At 36.7% G+C, this 13,369-nt stretch overlaps 1 protein-coding gene across 1 annotated transcript; it reads right to left on the bottom strand.

Annotated features, from left to right (window-relative positions):
• Positions 1–7,054: 7,054 nt before the first annotated feature.
• LOC122086827 (putative expansin-B2) lies at positions 7,055–9,227 on the bottom strand. The gene is made up of 5 exons (XM_042655776.1): positions 9,070–9,227; positions 8,126–8,232; positions 7,879–7,991; positions 7,530–7,717; positions 7,055–7,388 (listed from the first exon to the last, which is right to left on the bottom strand). The coding sequence occupies exons 1-5, from the start codon at positions 9,225–9,227 to the stop codon at positions 7,055–7,057; spliced, it is 900 nt and encodes a 299-aa protein (XP_042511710.1).
• Between the last annotated feature and the right edge of the window lie 4,142 nt (positions 9,228–13,369).

Raw genomic sequence — 13,369 nt, 5'->3', positions numbered from 1 at the left:
TAACTCTTCTTTCTCTCTCTTCTCTGTTCTTTTTCTTTTTTTTTTCTCTCTCTATCCTTTTCTACTCTGTCCCTTGAATTTGAGGTCGGTAGTTGATGGAACGTGATTATAACGTTGTTCTATTGGATAAAAAATCTACCTGTATATCCATTTTCTCTTCCATTTTTAAGATATTTTGATTATGTCATTTGTATAGATCATTATTAGCTTATGAGAATGTGACAAATGTCTATCTCATTGCAGACTGATCAATTCCATCGATGTATGGTATATTATCGTCTAGTGTTGCCGTTGCTAACAAGCAATACTACTTACTCTCTCTCTCTCTCTCTCTCTCTCTCTCTCTTTTCACTTTTAGGTGAGATTCTGGTCTTGGAATGAATTGACTGATACGGAACTTTCAATATTTTGCCCTTCATGGAAACAGGTTTTGGGATGGGAAACTGATTTTCTTCTTTGGGATGAGGCAACATTTTTTTAAGTCATAAAACCTTTTAATATTTAATTTTTTTTATGTTGTCACTAAGAACTGAATTTATAAATTTGAAATTAATTAATTCAAATTTTTGGTCACGTCTAAAATCCATCTCCATCACCACTATATATTGACATGATCATTCCTTGACTTTTAAGACAAATTCAAAGAAAAACATCATAGGTTAAAGATGAAAGAGACCTCGATAGAAATGTCTCTCATGTATTCATAAATTGACCGGAGTGAAAAAATAAAACTTACAAGCAGAGGGATCTAAATTCATCTATTACATGCTGTCCCATTATATTGGCATTATTTAAGTAGAGAGGATGTCATTACTTTCTATTGGTATTAAGGAGTTACAGTATTAATAATAAAAGAGAAGAAACTATGTAAGAATACGTGTATATAAAAAGACTCACGCAACAACCTTTTTCCATATTTACAAGGAGAAAGTTTTTCACCATCCAAGGTGAAGAGAAAATCTTTTAATCCAAGGAGATTTGACGATATAATTAGACTATTGGAATAGTAAATGTCATCATTAACTCTTGCCCCTATCAAGAGGTTCTATCTTTACTGTAATCGAAGGCAATCTGAATCCTTTATTTATAATAAAGAATTTGAGATTCTATGAAGTTTGTAATTAATTGTTTCTGTGGTGAAACACAAAGTTGGAGATAAAAAAATTTACATCAAACAAAATCAATTAATGTAGCTCTAATGCATATTTTAAACAATAGGACTTTCCTTCCATGTGAAGAATGCTATTCCCTCATCTCACCCCGCCCCCCAAGAAAAAAAAAAAAGAAGAAGAGAAAAGAATAATATTCATATTTTCAAAACAAATACACCATATAAGAGATCTTTTGCATGGAGTAAAACTAGAAGCTATCGCTTTGGGTCGAAACACTAAAAAGAAATACAAACTATTTTTTCCACATTATATCAAGGCAGCATTTTGGTTCATCATTTTTATACATATATTATAGGAGAAAAAGAGATCTTGTTTAAAAATGAAAAGAAAAGACTCGGAAGCATTTGTAATCTCGGTTTCAGATTGTAATCCCTTTTATTCTCTCTCTCTCTCTCTCTCTCTCTTTTTAATTAATTCTTGTTATCTTTTTACCCTTAAATTATACCAGTGGATTAGTGGATTAGTATAGGATCAGTCAAGACTTGGATCAATTTCGCCCGTTACCAATCCAATCGAAGCGAATCCACCTAACCCAATCCGAGATTACAAACCATATATGCTTGGAAGTTGGGCTCTAGTCTTAGTCAAGACTCAGGATCAATAGGGTATCCAGTTCCTTAATCCTTAGAAGTAAAGGATAAAGCATTAACAGAAAAGAAATGAGATAGCCGACTTCAAGAGCATCAGTCCACTTAGCTTCCTAGAATATCAATTTAGAATCTTTACATCAGTTCTAAGTTCTAACAAAATGGCCAAACTGATTTGAGAACTAAAAAGTTGGAAATTCTAAATTCAGGATTTCAGGTTGATAACCTAACTTTAAAAAAAAAATCCTTATTTTATCTATCAAAATTGATTTTGATAATAATTTTTCTATCTAAGTTCTAATACTTTATGGTTTATCTGATTGTAGAATACTAATAGTTTCCCACAACTTAACTTTAAGATTACTATTATTGATACTCTCCTTGAAAGCTACAAATGTGATGCGTCTAAGTAAGCCATTAAGTTCCCTTTAAAGTTCCACCCAAAAAAAAAAGTGCCCTTTAAAGCAATAGAACTCCCAAGCATACACGCAAAGTTATAAACCCTAAGAAGCCTAAAGTGCCTACCCTACCACCATCAAAATACAAATAAGTAAAAACAACTAAGAATAGGTGACAAAAAGCTAAAATGGAACTTGCGAAAAATGTCATATAAGTGGGCCCTAATGTGGAGGGTGATCTGTATGTGGACCTTAGATTGGACACGTTATGAGACTTAGTGCCTCGTGACTCAAGGATCACTCAATGAGAATACCTATTTAGCTTATTCTTATTGGTAGTTGGATCTATGGGTCACAATTGCACAAGGTTCCACCAACATTTTCAAGCCTAGAATGAATTGTAAAGGTATCTCTAATATATTCTCTTTAGTGAGTAACAAGTGGTAAAGCAAACGCTACCCCTCTGGCGTAGGTACATACTAACATACAGGCTAATGGGAAGGTACGCGGGAGCATCTTTAGTATAAGGGCAGCACAGTCTTTTCATGTCTAGTATGTCTAGACGTAGACACACACAAGCAGGTGACATTCTTTCTCTTATGAAATAAACACAAAGCTAGTGAAAAATGTCACTAGATTTTATTACCAAAATAGATTATTTGTAGTTGGAAGAGGGTTCACCACGATTCTAGTGTGAGAAGAATCTCCCATGCCACACCAATGGCAACATAAAGAACAATATATTCCACACGGGTGATGGGATCTATATGATGAAAAGGAGAAAAAATAATAAAAAATTTTAAAAAATTAGAAATAAAATAAAATAAAAACCCTAAGCGATCTAACTCATGGGAAACTTTTATTTTATAAACTTTAACCGATAATTTTCAACCATTTATGCTTTTTCCAAGTTTAAAATTGGAGAGGGTTAGCAAGCGCCATAGAGGACCATACCTATATGGTGTGACGAACAGGTGTACGTACAAGGGTGGAAGGATCATTTCATGTGAGGAGGAAAGAGACATAGAGGTGCCAACACCTATCTGGCAGCTCAGAAAACGTTTTTCCAATTTTTAATTTAATGATTCTTCTATCACATAGACCCACTTTCTCCACCAAGTTTACCCAAATAAAAAATTAATAATAATAATAAAAAAAAAAACACCATCTCATTATCAAAATCATGAACAATCGGAGGAATAGAGATGGATGGAATTTGAATCCACCGAATTAAAACAGAATCATTTGCTAAAGTTAGGGATTTTTCCTTTTCAACCCTAGGCACAAATAATAAAAGATTGGTTTAATGAGATGCAACTAAAAGGTGAATGGAGAATTTCTTAGACCAATCCAGCAAACTCCAGAACCTCAGTGGGCAAGGTAATGCGCTCTAATCCTAAAATAAAGAAAGAGGTTCACTATAGCGAAAGACCCCTATTTGAGTAAGGCACACAATCTATAAGTGTATTCCCATGTCAAGCATGCTATTGCATAATGGCTTTACAAACATCTTGACCGCTTGAAGAGAGTGCTTGTAAATCAGCTTATCCATTAGGTGGAGGAATCCATGAAACTACTAGATCTTTGTCAAAGGGAAGTTGCAGAGCTTTGGGGTGTTTGTGTTTGGAAAAGGATCGATTTCAAAATGCTTTTGATTAGATGGGCCAAGTTTTCTGATCCAATCGGTTATTCCTCGTATCGATAAACTAATCCAAAGGCAAAGGAGTCCAAATAGAATGACTCGGCACCCGATTTGATTGGTTGGCTGAGTCAACACACCAAATTTTAGAATACTAGAACTTATAAAATTAGGGGTGCAAGTTTGGCCTAGCGAACCTAAGCTTGCTCAAGGCCTACCCGAAAATTCCAAGGTTTGCATTAGGCTTTTTATCTTGTAGGCCGGTGCTTTTTGGTAGGCCTTGGTTTGAGCCCAGTCCAACTAGGTAGGCATGTAGTCAACGTTTTTCATTGTCAAATAGGTGCACGAGAATTGAGTATTCTTATCCAACAGCTGACATATACACTATGTTCATTCAGGACCGTGTCTCAAAATTTTCACCCTAAACATATAAATATGGATCCAGTTTTATTCATTGACGGCCAAAATATTTGATTGACCATACTACCTCCTTTTATGTTTTTTCGTGACCAAAATTTTTGTGAGGTAGGTGACCTCATTGTCCAAATGGATTTTTTTTTTACAACAGTGGACAAAGTTGGTTAAAAACCAAGATATGGCTAAATTTAGGGGCCTCAAAAGTTGGCCCAATCTACTATTAAACGTATTGGGTTTAAGCACCGTTTGGTTAATAAATCGGATGGTCCCAATGCAAGGTAAGGGTGTCAATTTCAAATCGAAATCGAATACCAAAATTAAATCGAATTTATTCGGTTTAAATTTGGTTTGAATATGTGAGTATGCTATTCTGTTCGACTCGGTTATGGTTTATGGCGTCAAAACCATTGGTTCGAACTGAAACCAAACCGAATTGCTCTTATCATTCAAAACTGTTTCTTGCAAGCTCTTTTTGTTTATGTGGTAAGTGTTTTTTACAATTTATCATCACATATTTACAAGTTAAGATAATTTTGGAGTTGACAATGGCCATAAGGCCCATAACTTGAGCCCATTATGGCCTTTGGTCCATCATAGTCATGGTTCAAAAGTGGAACCATTTTCATAATAGAATTAAAACCGAGGTATAACACCGAATTAAAACTGCATATCAGAACTGAATTGGAACCAAAATCAAACCGAGCCAAATTGAATTGATTTGAGTATCTAAATATGAAATCAAGTCAGTTCTTGATTCAGTTATAGTCCACCTTATCATTATTTGGAACCAAACTAAAACCAAAACCAAACCGATTGACACCCTTAATGCAAGGTAGTGGCACAACGGTCATCTAACAAACAGACCCTTTGAAAGTCTTGAATATTGTGACCAATCATTTATAAGTTCGATTTGCCCATTTAAAAACTATTCTGTCCAATTATAGTCCGTTTAAGGACCAATTAATCAATAAGCCCATTCAAGCCTATAGCCATTTAAGAACCATTTACAGTGCAATTAGTCAATTAACACATTTTAATTTAATTATAGCTCGTTTAAAGACTATTTATAGTCCAATTAATCAATTAGCCTATTTGAATCCGGAATATAGCCCGATTAGCCCAATTAGTCAAATAGCCCGTTTGAATCCTGAATATAGCCCAATTATAACTCATTTAAGGACAGCCCAATTAGACCGATCACATTAAGCCCGATAATTGACTGAAACTTGAACGACCGAATGGAATGTGTTCATGCTCTGATCTATGAGGCTTGATTACCTAAACGGCAGAAACGATGTTGATTCTTAAATTGATGGGAACAATTAGACCCAGATGGGCCAGGCAAGGCCAGGCCAGGCCAATACAATGTTAAACATCCATAGAAAAGACGAATACAAAATGAGTCAAATGATTGAGTTGGACTACCACGTTAATTTGTTATATATATATATATATATATATATTTGTCCACTCCTAAGGTGGTCCAACCATTGTTTCGAATTGCCCACGTGGCTAAAACAGGGTGCAACTTGTTATAATTTTTTTCCTTTTTTGGGGACAATTTTACGCCATAGACAGGGCGCTTAATTACCACTGTGCCCCTCTTAGGGGTGTGCATTTATGTGTTTAAGCAAAAGACCACTCTCGGACATAACACACTTCCTTTTTATTTTTTGGGGTAGAACTTATGACAGTTCTATCCCGACTTGCTTACTGACAATCTATCCTAGAATGTGTCTATTAAACAAAACCCTAATCTCATCCCTTCCCTGAGCGCCTTCCTATCCGAGAATGAAAGAAGAAATAAGGCTTTGACCGTTCCATGAGCCCACTCTATTCTATTCCGAAAGAGGGGATAAATGGTATTAAAGTTCTTTTTTTTTCCTGGCACTGAAGACTCCAAAAGCGGGGAGATTTATACGACAAAACAACTACCATCAAGGACTAAGTGGGTTCCAAAACCGATTTGGAATCAAACGATGTGGATCCTGTTTAACAAGTCCAATCAATTCCACCCAAGTCTATTCGATTTCCAGATGATTCTTCTTGGACGGTTCGAAATGGAATCAACATTGGAAAGTCTCATATATAGCGCATGCTAACAAGGGAAGAGGGCTTGGAATTGGTAGGAAAGGATACATTTTTGTTATCTTCCCACACTTTGTCAGAGTTAAATCGCCCAACTTCTGAGAAGATGATCCGATTTGTCCAATCCACTTGGTTGACTCACCACTGAGTTTTGAAACTATGATATTAATTAATTGGGAAAATTTATCTTTTCAAGAAAATATCAAGGAACAAGTGAACAAATTTAATGATTTGGATCAACACCGGACACGAAAAAAAATTATAGATAGTATTTGAAAAGTTAGCTAGGTATTCTTATCATTGTTACTCCAATTGTGAGTGACCCATGAGGATCTGGCTCCTCTCCAAGGACTTAGGCCGTCAATCGTGTACCTCTTGTCCATCCAACGATTGAGACAACTTGAACCTTGTCATACCAACCATTGGATGGGTGTGAGGTAAATGAGGATCCGACTTTTCTCCATAGAGTCCAAGGACCAGAGAGTGATCCTAGGGTTGGGGTCACCTATGGCTGGTCCCTCGACTCTATGGAGAAGGATCCTATCCGTAAATGATTGGCGTTTGGAAGAATCTTTTCAAACCCATGTTGGCAACAGAAATAATAATATATTTTAGAACAACTTGCAATGATTCAATCTTTCTTTATTTGCATTAAAAAAAAAAAAAATCCTCCTTCATTCATAATTTTCCATCTTTCTAAGATGATTTGTATTCCAATTAACATTACTATGCTTAGCAAACATGGTCTCTCCATCAGTGATCAAAGTTGACAACCGATCGATATGTTGCACCGGGGTGCCACCCTACCGGGATCACATTGATTGCCACAACCGTCTTGCCGGATTCCAGTGACGTAGCCCTGAGAGAGAAAGGAGGTTTCAACTCAGACCCTGAGTTAAGCTTCCACACTGCACCCCAAGATTGTTGCATGGGAAGCCACTCATCTTTGCGCTGCGCTTGCTGGAGTTCAACGGTACGGATTTCGCCGTCGCCGTCTTGGTATTCTATTACCGTCGCAAAGTAGTAGTTGTTGGATCCAGAATCAACATGGAAGGCCAAATTCACTCCTGGATAGTGACACTGCACCCTGCCATGAAAAATTACTACTCCTTAGGGTTTCCTTAAAATACCCATTAGACCTAATCCTAATGTGGTAGCCAAACAGGTAATAATTCATCTATATTTTATAGCTTTCACATATAAAGATGGAACCAAATATATGCCCTACCTTTGATATTGAATCTGCAATCGTCCAGCATTTCGTAGTTGATAAGCTTGGCCTTGCTTGGCCATGGATCCAAATGCAGTTCCACTCATATCAAAGTGAACTGATTCTGATACACAACCCGGGCATTCGTCGGTGATCACCACGGTCACTGGATTCCCCAAACACGCTGCATTTTTGGTGCACCTCACCTGAAATAGTATAGAGTCAAAAGAATCAAAACCCCATTTCCATCAATAGGTTATGTGAATAATGCATGGTGCAATGATGTAGAAAACGAAAACCTAAAACGATGCAGAAAAGAATGAAAATTACAAACAAACAATCATGTAATTTGATAATGCATTTTCACCTGATAGCAAGACCCACAACCTTTGCCTGATTTGAATAAAGAAGAGCCTCCAGCTGATACCATGGAAGAAAAAGGATGTTGCCCTACAACGCTTCCATACCCACAAGCACCTCCTACGTACACAATAAGTTTATATTATTAGTAAGCTCTTGGTTTCTTTAAAATGGTTTAAAGTAAGAAGAAACTGAACCCTAATTCATGATGCATATTAACATGTACAGCAGAGTCTTTCTCTCCATTATGTTACCTTCACTTCCGTCGCCGGTGGGACTTCCATACCACGTTGCTCCGGCCGGTGACCAACGGGACTGAATCTTGGAAACATTAAAATGATACAATTTTGGATTAAAGCAAGAACAGTAGTATGGGAGAGAGAAAAGGGTTAAAAGAGCTAAGGAAAAGCAGAAAGAGGAGGCTGGAAACGGTGCAGGAGCCATGGCCACTACTAGTGATCAGCTTAATTGCCTTGGTGAGATTGAGACAAACTGAGTGGTATTTATAAAGGAAGGAGAGAGCATCTTCTTTCACTGTGTAATGTGTCCTTCGCAAGTCTAAGCCTGTCATTAGCAGACAAGGACTTGCTGCGGATTATGGGGAGATTATGGACCTTTTCCTAAAATTAATGGACTTTTTTCTTATACGAAAGAAAGGTTTCAGGTATTACTACTTGCTTGATAATCCATGTCATCAACATGATGGTTTATGCCATGATTCTTAATCTAACGACGGCAAGCCCTTCTAAAGGGACAATATTTAGCTACAGTTCATGAATTACATAAGGCTAGAAGCTAAGGAGTGGAATTTGATCACATTGTCTTACGTGTCATTCATAAGGCCATCCCTATATAAGGGATGGGGAAAACTGTAGCAAACACCCTAGTAACAATGCTGATAGACATAACATAATGGAGAAAAAAAATGCCGTTACTTTTGTAACCATAAGCAAATGACATTCACTTTTGTAACCAAATATAGAAGCTTGTAAATGCCTAGCAAATGGTATTAACTTTTGTAACTTCCAAGCAAATGGCATCTACTATTGATCCCTACTTTTCATAGTCACCATTTGAAGTATGTAACTAACAAGAAATGAATTTTTCCTAAAGTCTCCAATCTTCCTTTTTGTCTTTGATTTTAGTTCTGACACTGGACGATTGACCAGTAAAAGCTATGACCCCAAGCCCATGACTATGGGTCAAGTTGACAAGAAAAGAACCTACCAAGAGAAAGGAGTCCTTTTTGAAGTCCAACTTCCGGTAAAAAATCATGCAAACTTGAGTCGAAACTATGGCGAGGAAAAGACGGACAATGTTTGTCAACAACCTTTTTATGCACTGATCTCTCAGCATCTCTGGATGCCATTTATATACCAAAGTGGTCAACATATATCAAACAATGCTCTTAAGCTAGGAATAGAACAATGGAGGTAGATAATCGGTAGCAGATCGACTGTGGCTATGGACCATGGCTTTCCCATATCTAAAGTATATCACTAATTATGTCCCAAAGTTGGCAATGTATCTCTTAGATCGAAAAGCCTCACTACTATGGAGGCAGAGCCATGGAGGTAGATAATCGGTAGCAGGTCGACTGTGCCTATGGACCACGGCTTTCCCATATCTAACGTTTATCACTAAATATATCCCAAAGTTGGCAATGTAGCTCTTAGATTGAAAAGCCTCACTGCTATGATTGGTGCTATTCGGACCAGCAATGATTGCTTTCCTATTGTTGTTGTGCTTGCTTTTTGTGCTTGTCTTTTTGCAATGAAGCTGGCGACACGACTCTCCTAGATCTAGCAATGCTCGTTGTGCTACTATTTCGGCTACTATAGTTGGCGGTACATTTCAAAGACAACAGCAAGAGGAGGGGTAATGATAATGTTGGATTGTGAAGAACGAATGAATGGATGAAGAGTAACAGTCACAAAGCAAAGGAGATGAGAAAAGTGAATGGAAGGAAAAGAGTAGGAAAGAGAGTCTCATGCCATAAGGGCAAAAAATACTACATCTTCACAAAACTAAGTGAGAAGAGAAAATTGTGGTGCAAAGAGGAAAGGCAAGTTTATATTGGAATCATACGCTAGTGTCAATGAAGTTTCTCCTTTTTTTTTTTTTTAACTATATAGAAAAGTCAAAAAGTTTTCCTTCACCAATGGGGCAAGAAGACCAGTAAGGCAGTAACCATACGATCCCATTAAAATACAAACTCCCCACCTACTATTGATGAATTCTAAAATACTCTTCCCTTTGATCATCTGACAGTATCAACGGACAACCAAGGGGTTTTTCTTTTTTTTTTTCCATAGGTGAAGAAAAACTAAACCCTATAGAAAATACCTAGGGGTTTGTGGAGGAGAAAAAAAATGGGTTAGAACCTTCCGTGGTATCATAGTCATTCCAATCCAGCCTCTGTCTTTTCTTGTGTATAGTGCCATTTCTACATATGAGGGTCATTAGTGATATCTCACATCAATCAAGTTTATAACTTTGAATATCTCTTCATAAAATTGTTGGTCTCTCTAGTTACTAGTGTAAGCTTTGGGGTTTGAATCTAACATGGCCTCATCCATCTCATGCGTCTTTCCATGTGTACAGTGTGGTCTCGTTCCACCTAAACATGAGGGGGTTATGTATTATAGAGCACATTCGTTGTCCATAAGGAGTTGTTGGAAGTTATATTCATTGCCTGTAAGGAAGTGTTGAAAGTTACAGAGTTATATTCTCAAATCATTTGTTTTGGACCTTTGATGCATCTTTATATACTAGATGGTCTCTTCACCTAACAGTTTGAGCTTTTGAGTTGAAATATAAACTGATCAGTTATTGACTTAGCCTAAAACATGAGATCCACCTTCAGACAAAGTTTTCGGTAGTTACCAGGGGATTTTCAAATGCTAAGCTAGGCCATGCAATTGGTAAATCTCCAATAAAAACTCTCATATGCTGGTTGTGCCAATTTTTTTTTTACATGGACTAATGATTTGGCATCCTGACCATTGAATTGGTAATGGAACCCTTGGATAGATGATCCATATATAAGGCTATCATCTAAGGGAGGCTTCAATATATTCCTAATTTATATATTGCTCCTTGTTTTTCAAACAAGTGGAGTCTCTAGGGCGAATTGACGGTTAGGGCGAATGGGGATTGTGTGGATAGGCGCACGGTCCTAGTTTCAATCCCCTATCTGTGCATTTATGACTTAAGTGGAGACCATGGTGGTGGATTACTGCACTAGTCTCCCTGAAGATTAGTCAAGATACGTGTAAGCTGGCCCGGACACCTTAATTAAAAAAAATGGAGTCTCTATATGATCAAAAATCAATCTATAGTTAGAACATTTCAGGGGGAACATATCCATTATATGAACATTAATTAGAGGTTAAACATGCCAAACACTTGCCCCATGAAACATCAACATGCATTCAATTTCTTTTTAAAATGGACGGTTAAAGGGGAGAGTCTCCTAAACAGCTCTAATAATTTCAGTATAAAAAATATGAAAACTTATTGAAAATCACTTTCAGTATCTTTCTCCTTTAGGGAACGGTTTTCAGTCTATATTGTTACCCCAATCAATCCTTATTGAAGTTATATAGTAAGGGTTTCTTTTTCTTTTTTTTTGGTGAGAAGTTATATAGTAACAGTTGAGAAGAGATAAAAAGAGAGAGATGGGAACATATAATTAATAAATCAACCCATTTTAGGTTTTACATTTCAGAAAATTGACAGGCTTGTTGGGGGATAAATAGTTGGGTTACTACTTCCTAGTAGTAGTTGTAAATGATTTGGTTGACAGTAGTAGTTGTAAATGATTTGGTTGACTCAAATAAGGTATTTCTTTGCTTTAGCCATTTTTAGATTAGGGTTTTTACATATATAGGGTAAAATTAATGGCAAGAAAAAACTGTCCATGTTCATGCATTCCACCTCAACCTGAGAAATAGTAAATATTATAAAACTACCATGTTCAGGTGCTCTAGACCGTCCATTCCTAACTGATTTATTTGTACGGTTTAAAATGTGCAAGAAATAAGTTGGGGATCAGATTATCCAAACATGCCAATTTCTCTTAAAGATGGGTAATTTTTCAAGTAGAATTTTTTTTTTTTAATGGATTAACTTCAAGTGGGATTGCATTAATTCAAATATTTGATATGTATAGAAGAGTAAGAGAGGACCAACATACCATAAACAATAATTTGTATTGCATTTATTTAAGTTCAGACAAAAGATTTTGTGCATAACCGTGCATGGTGCAACTATTGGTATGGGAGATGAAGGTTTACGTGCCATGACCATACATAAAAAATCTCCCCTGGAGTTTTATAATAAAATAGGAATTAGATTTTTCAATTAATGTGTATCTCTATTGTCTACTTTTTGGAGCATAAGTAGATGTATAATGTTTTCACATATAATTGACTAGCAGTCATTTTATAGGCTTTGATTAGTGGAGGGGTGTTAACAAATGAGCTTGGTTGGCTCAAGCTCAGTAGAGGAAGTAATCTCCTTAATAGATAATGGGTTTTTCAGTTCATTGCCTTAAAGTATAAGATGAAATGTAGACTTATAAACAAGGAGAAGGGTCTCCTGTACTGGTGGGTGAATAATGGGACGGTCCAGATGTGACCCCCTCACTCCCCACCTAATCTCCCCCTATTGTAGAGTCCCGATGCCTCACATTGAATGGGAATCCATTCAGTGTGGGTTCAGAAAAACTTGATCCTATAAACAATTGTGCCTTATTATAGGAGGATGTCAATTGTTTTCTATAACAAGGTTGGTTTTTGTCGTAGTCTATAAATTAGTAATTGTTCAGTTTGTCTCAAATTCTTGACCCATTTTGAAGATTGACCCACTCCGACATATTTTGGTGACGACCCGAATGAGAAGTTTTCTAAAATTTGTGATGGAAGCAGAGGGATTGGGCTGCGACTTGGAGTATATAATGTACTGTTATCTTGTTGAGAAAGTCATTGTATTTTGGGGGGTTTTTCGAGCTAGGGTTTTAGAACGAGTTTTCTAGTTGCTGCTTGAGTGTATCTCTCTTCTGTATGGTGAAACATCTTTTTCTTCGTCTGAGGATGTAGCACACCACACCGGTGTGTGAACCTCGTTAAATCTTTGTGTTGTGCGGATCTATTATCTATTTATTTTTCGTATTTCTTAGTGTTTGTTCTAACAATAATAATGCTCATTAGTTACTAACCCCAACTGTCATAAGAAAAGAGCAAGTAAGATCAACAAAGAGAGAAAATCAGAGCTTTTCACTGAGGATTTGTCTTCTTCAAGAAAATATGGATCCATGTATGTGGTTACAAATTGAACCTCTTCTATGTGGCTTAATACTCAATGATTCATCACATTGATTGCATAATTAAATTATAATAAGATGACCCTACCACAACAACTCAGCCTTATGCCAACAAAGTGGGGCTCAACCCATAACCACTTCTACTTCATCAACAACAAAAGACCGGTCTGGA

The sequence above is a fragment of the Macadamia integrifolia genome, chromosome 8 (genome assembly GCF_013358625.1).
Source record: "Macadamia integrifolia cultivar HAES 741 chromosome 8, SCU_Mint_v3, whole genome shotgun sequence".
NCBI lineage: Eukaryota > Viridiplantae > Streptophyta > Magnoliopsida > Proteales > Proteaceae > Macadamia > Macadamia integrifolia.
Note: the sequence above shows the minus strand (reverse complement) of the source record. Positions and strands in the feature narration are given on the sequence as shown.

Excerpts from the sequence above, each read along its gene's own strand:
- LOC122086827 (XM_042655776.1), bottom strand. The coding sequence starts at position 9,227 with ATGCTGAGAGATCAGTGCATAAAAAGGTTGTTGACAAACATTGTCCGT. Across the intron at positions 7,718-7,878 it reads GTTGTGGGTCTTGCTATCAG|GTGAGGTGCACCAAAAATGC; the intron begins GTGAAAATGCAT and ends ATACTATTTCAG. Across the intron at positions 7,389-7,529 it reads TTGCAGATTCAATATCAAAG|GGTGCAGTGTCACTATCCAG; the intron begins GTAGGGCATATA and ends TTTTCATGGCAG.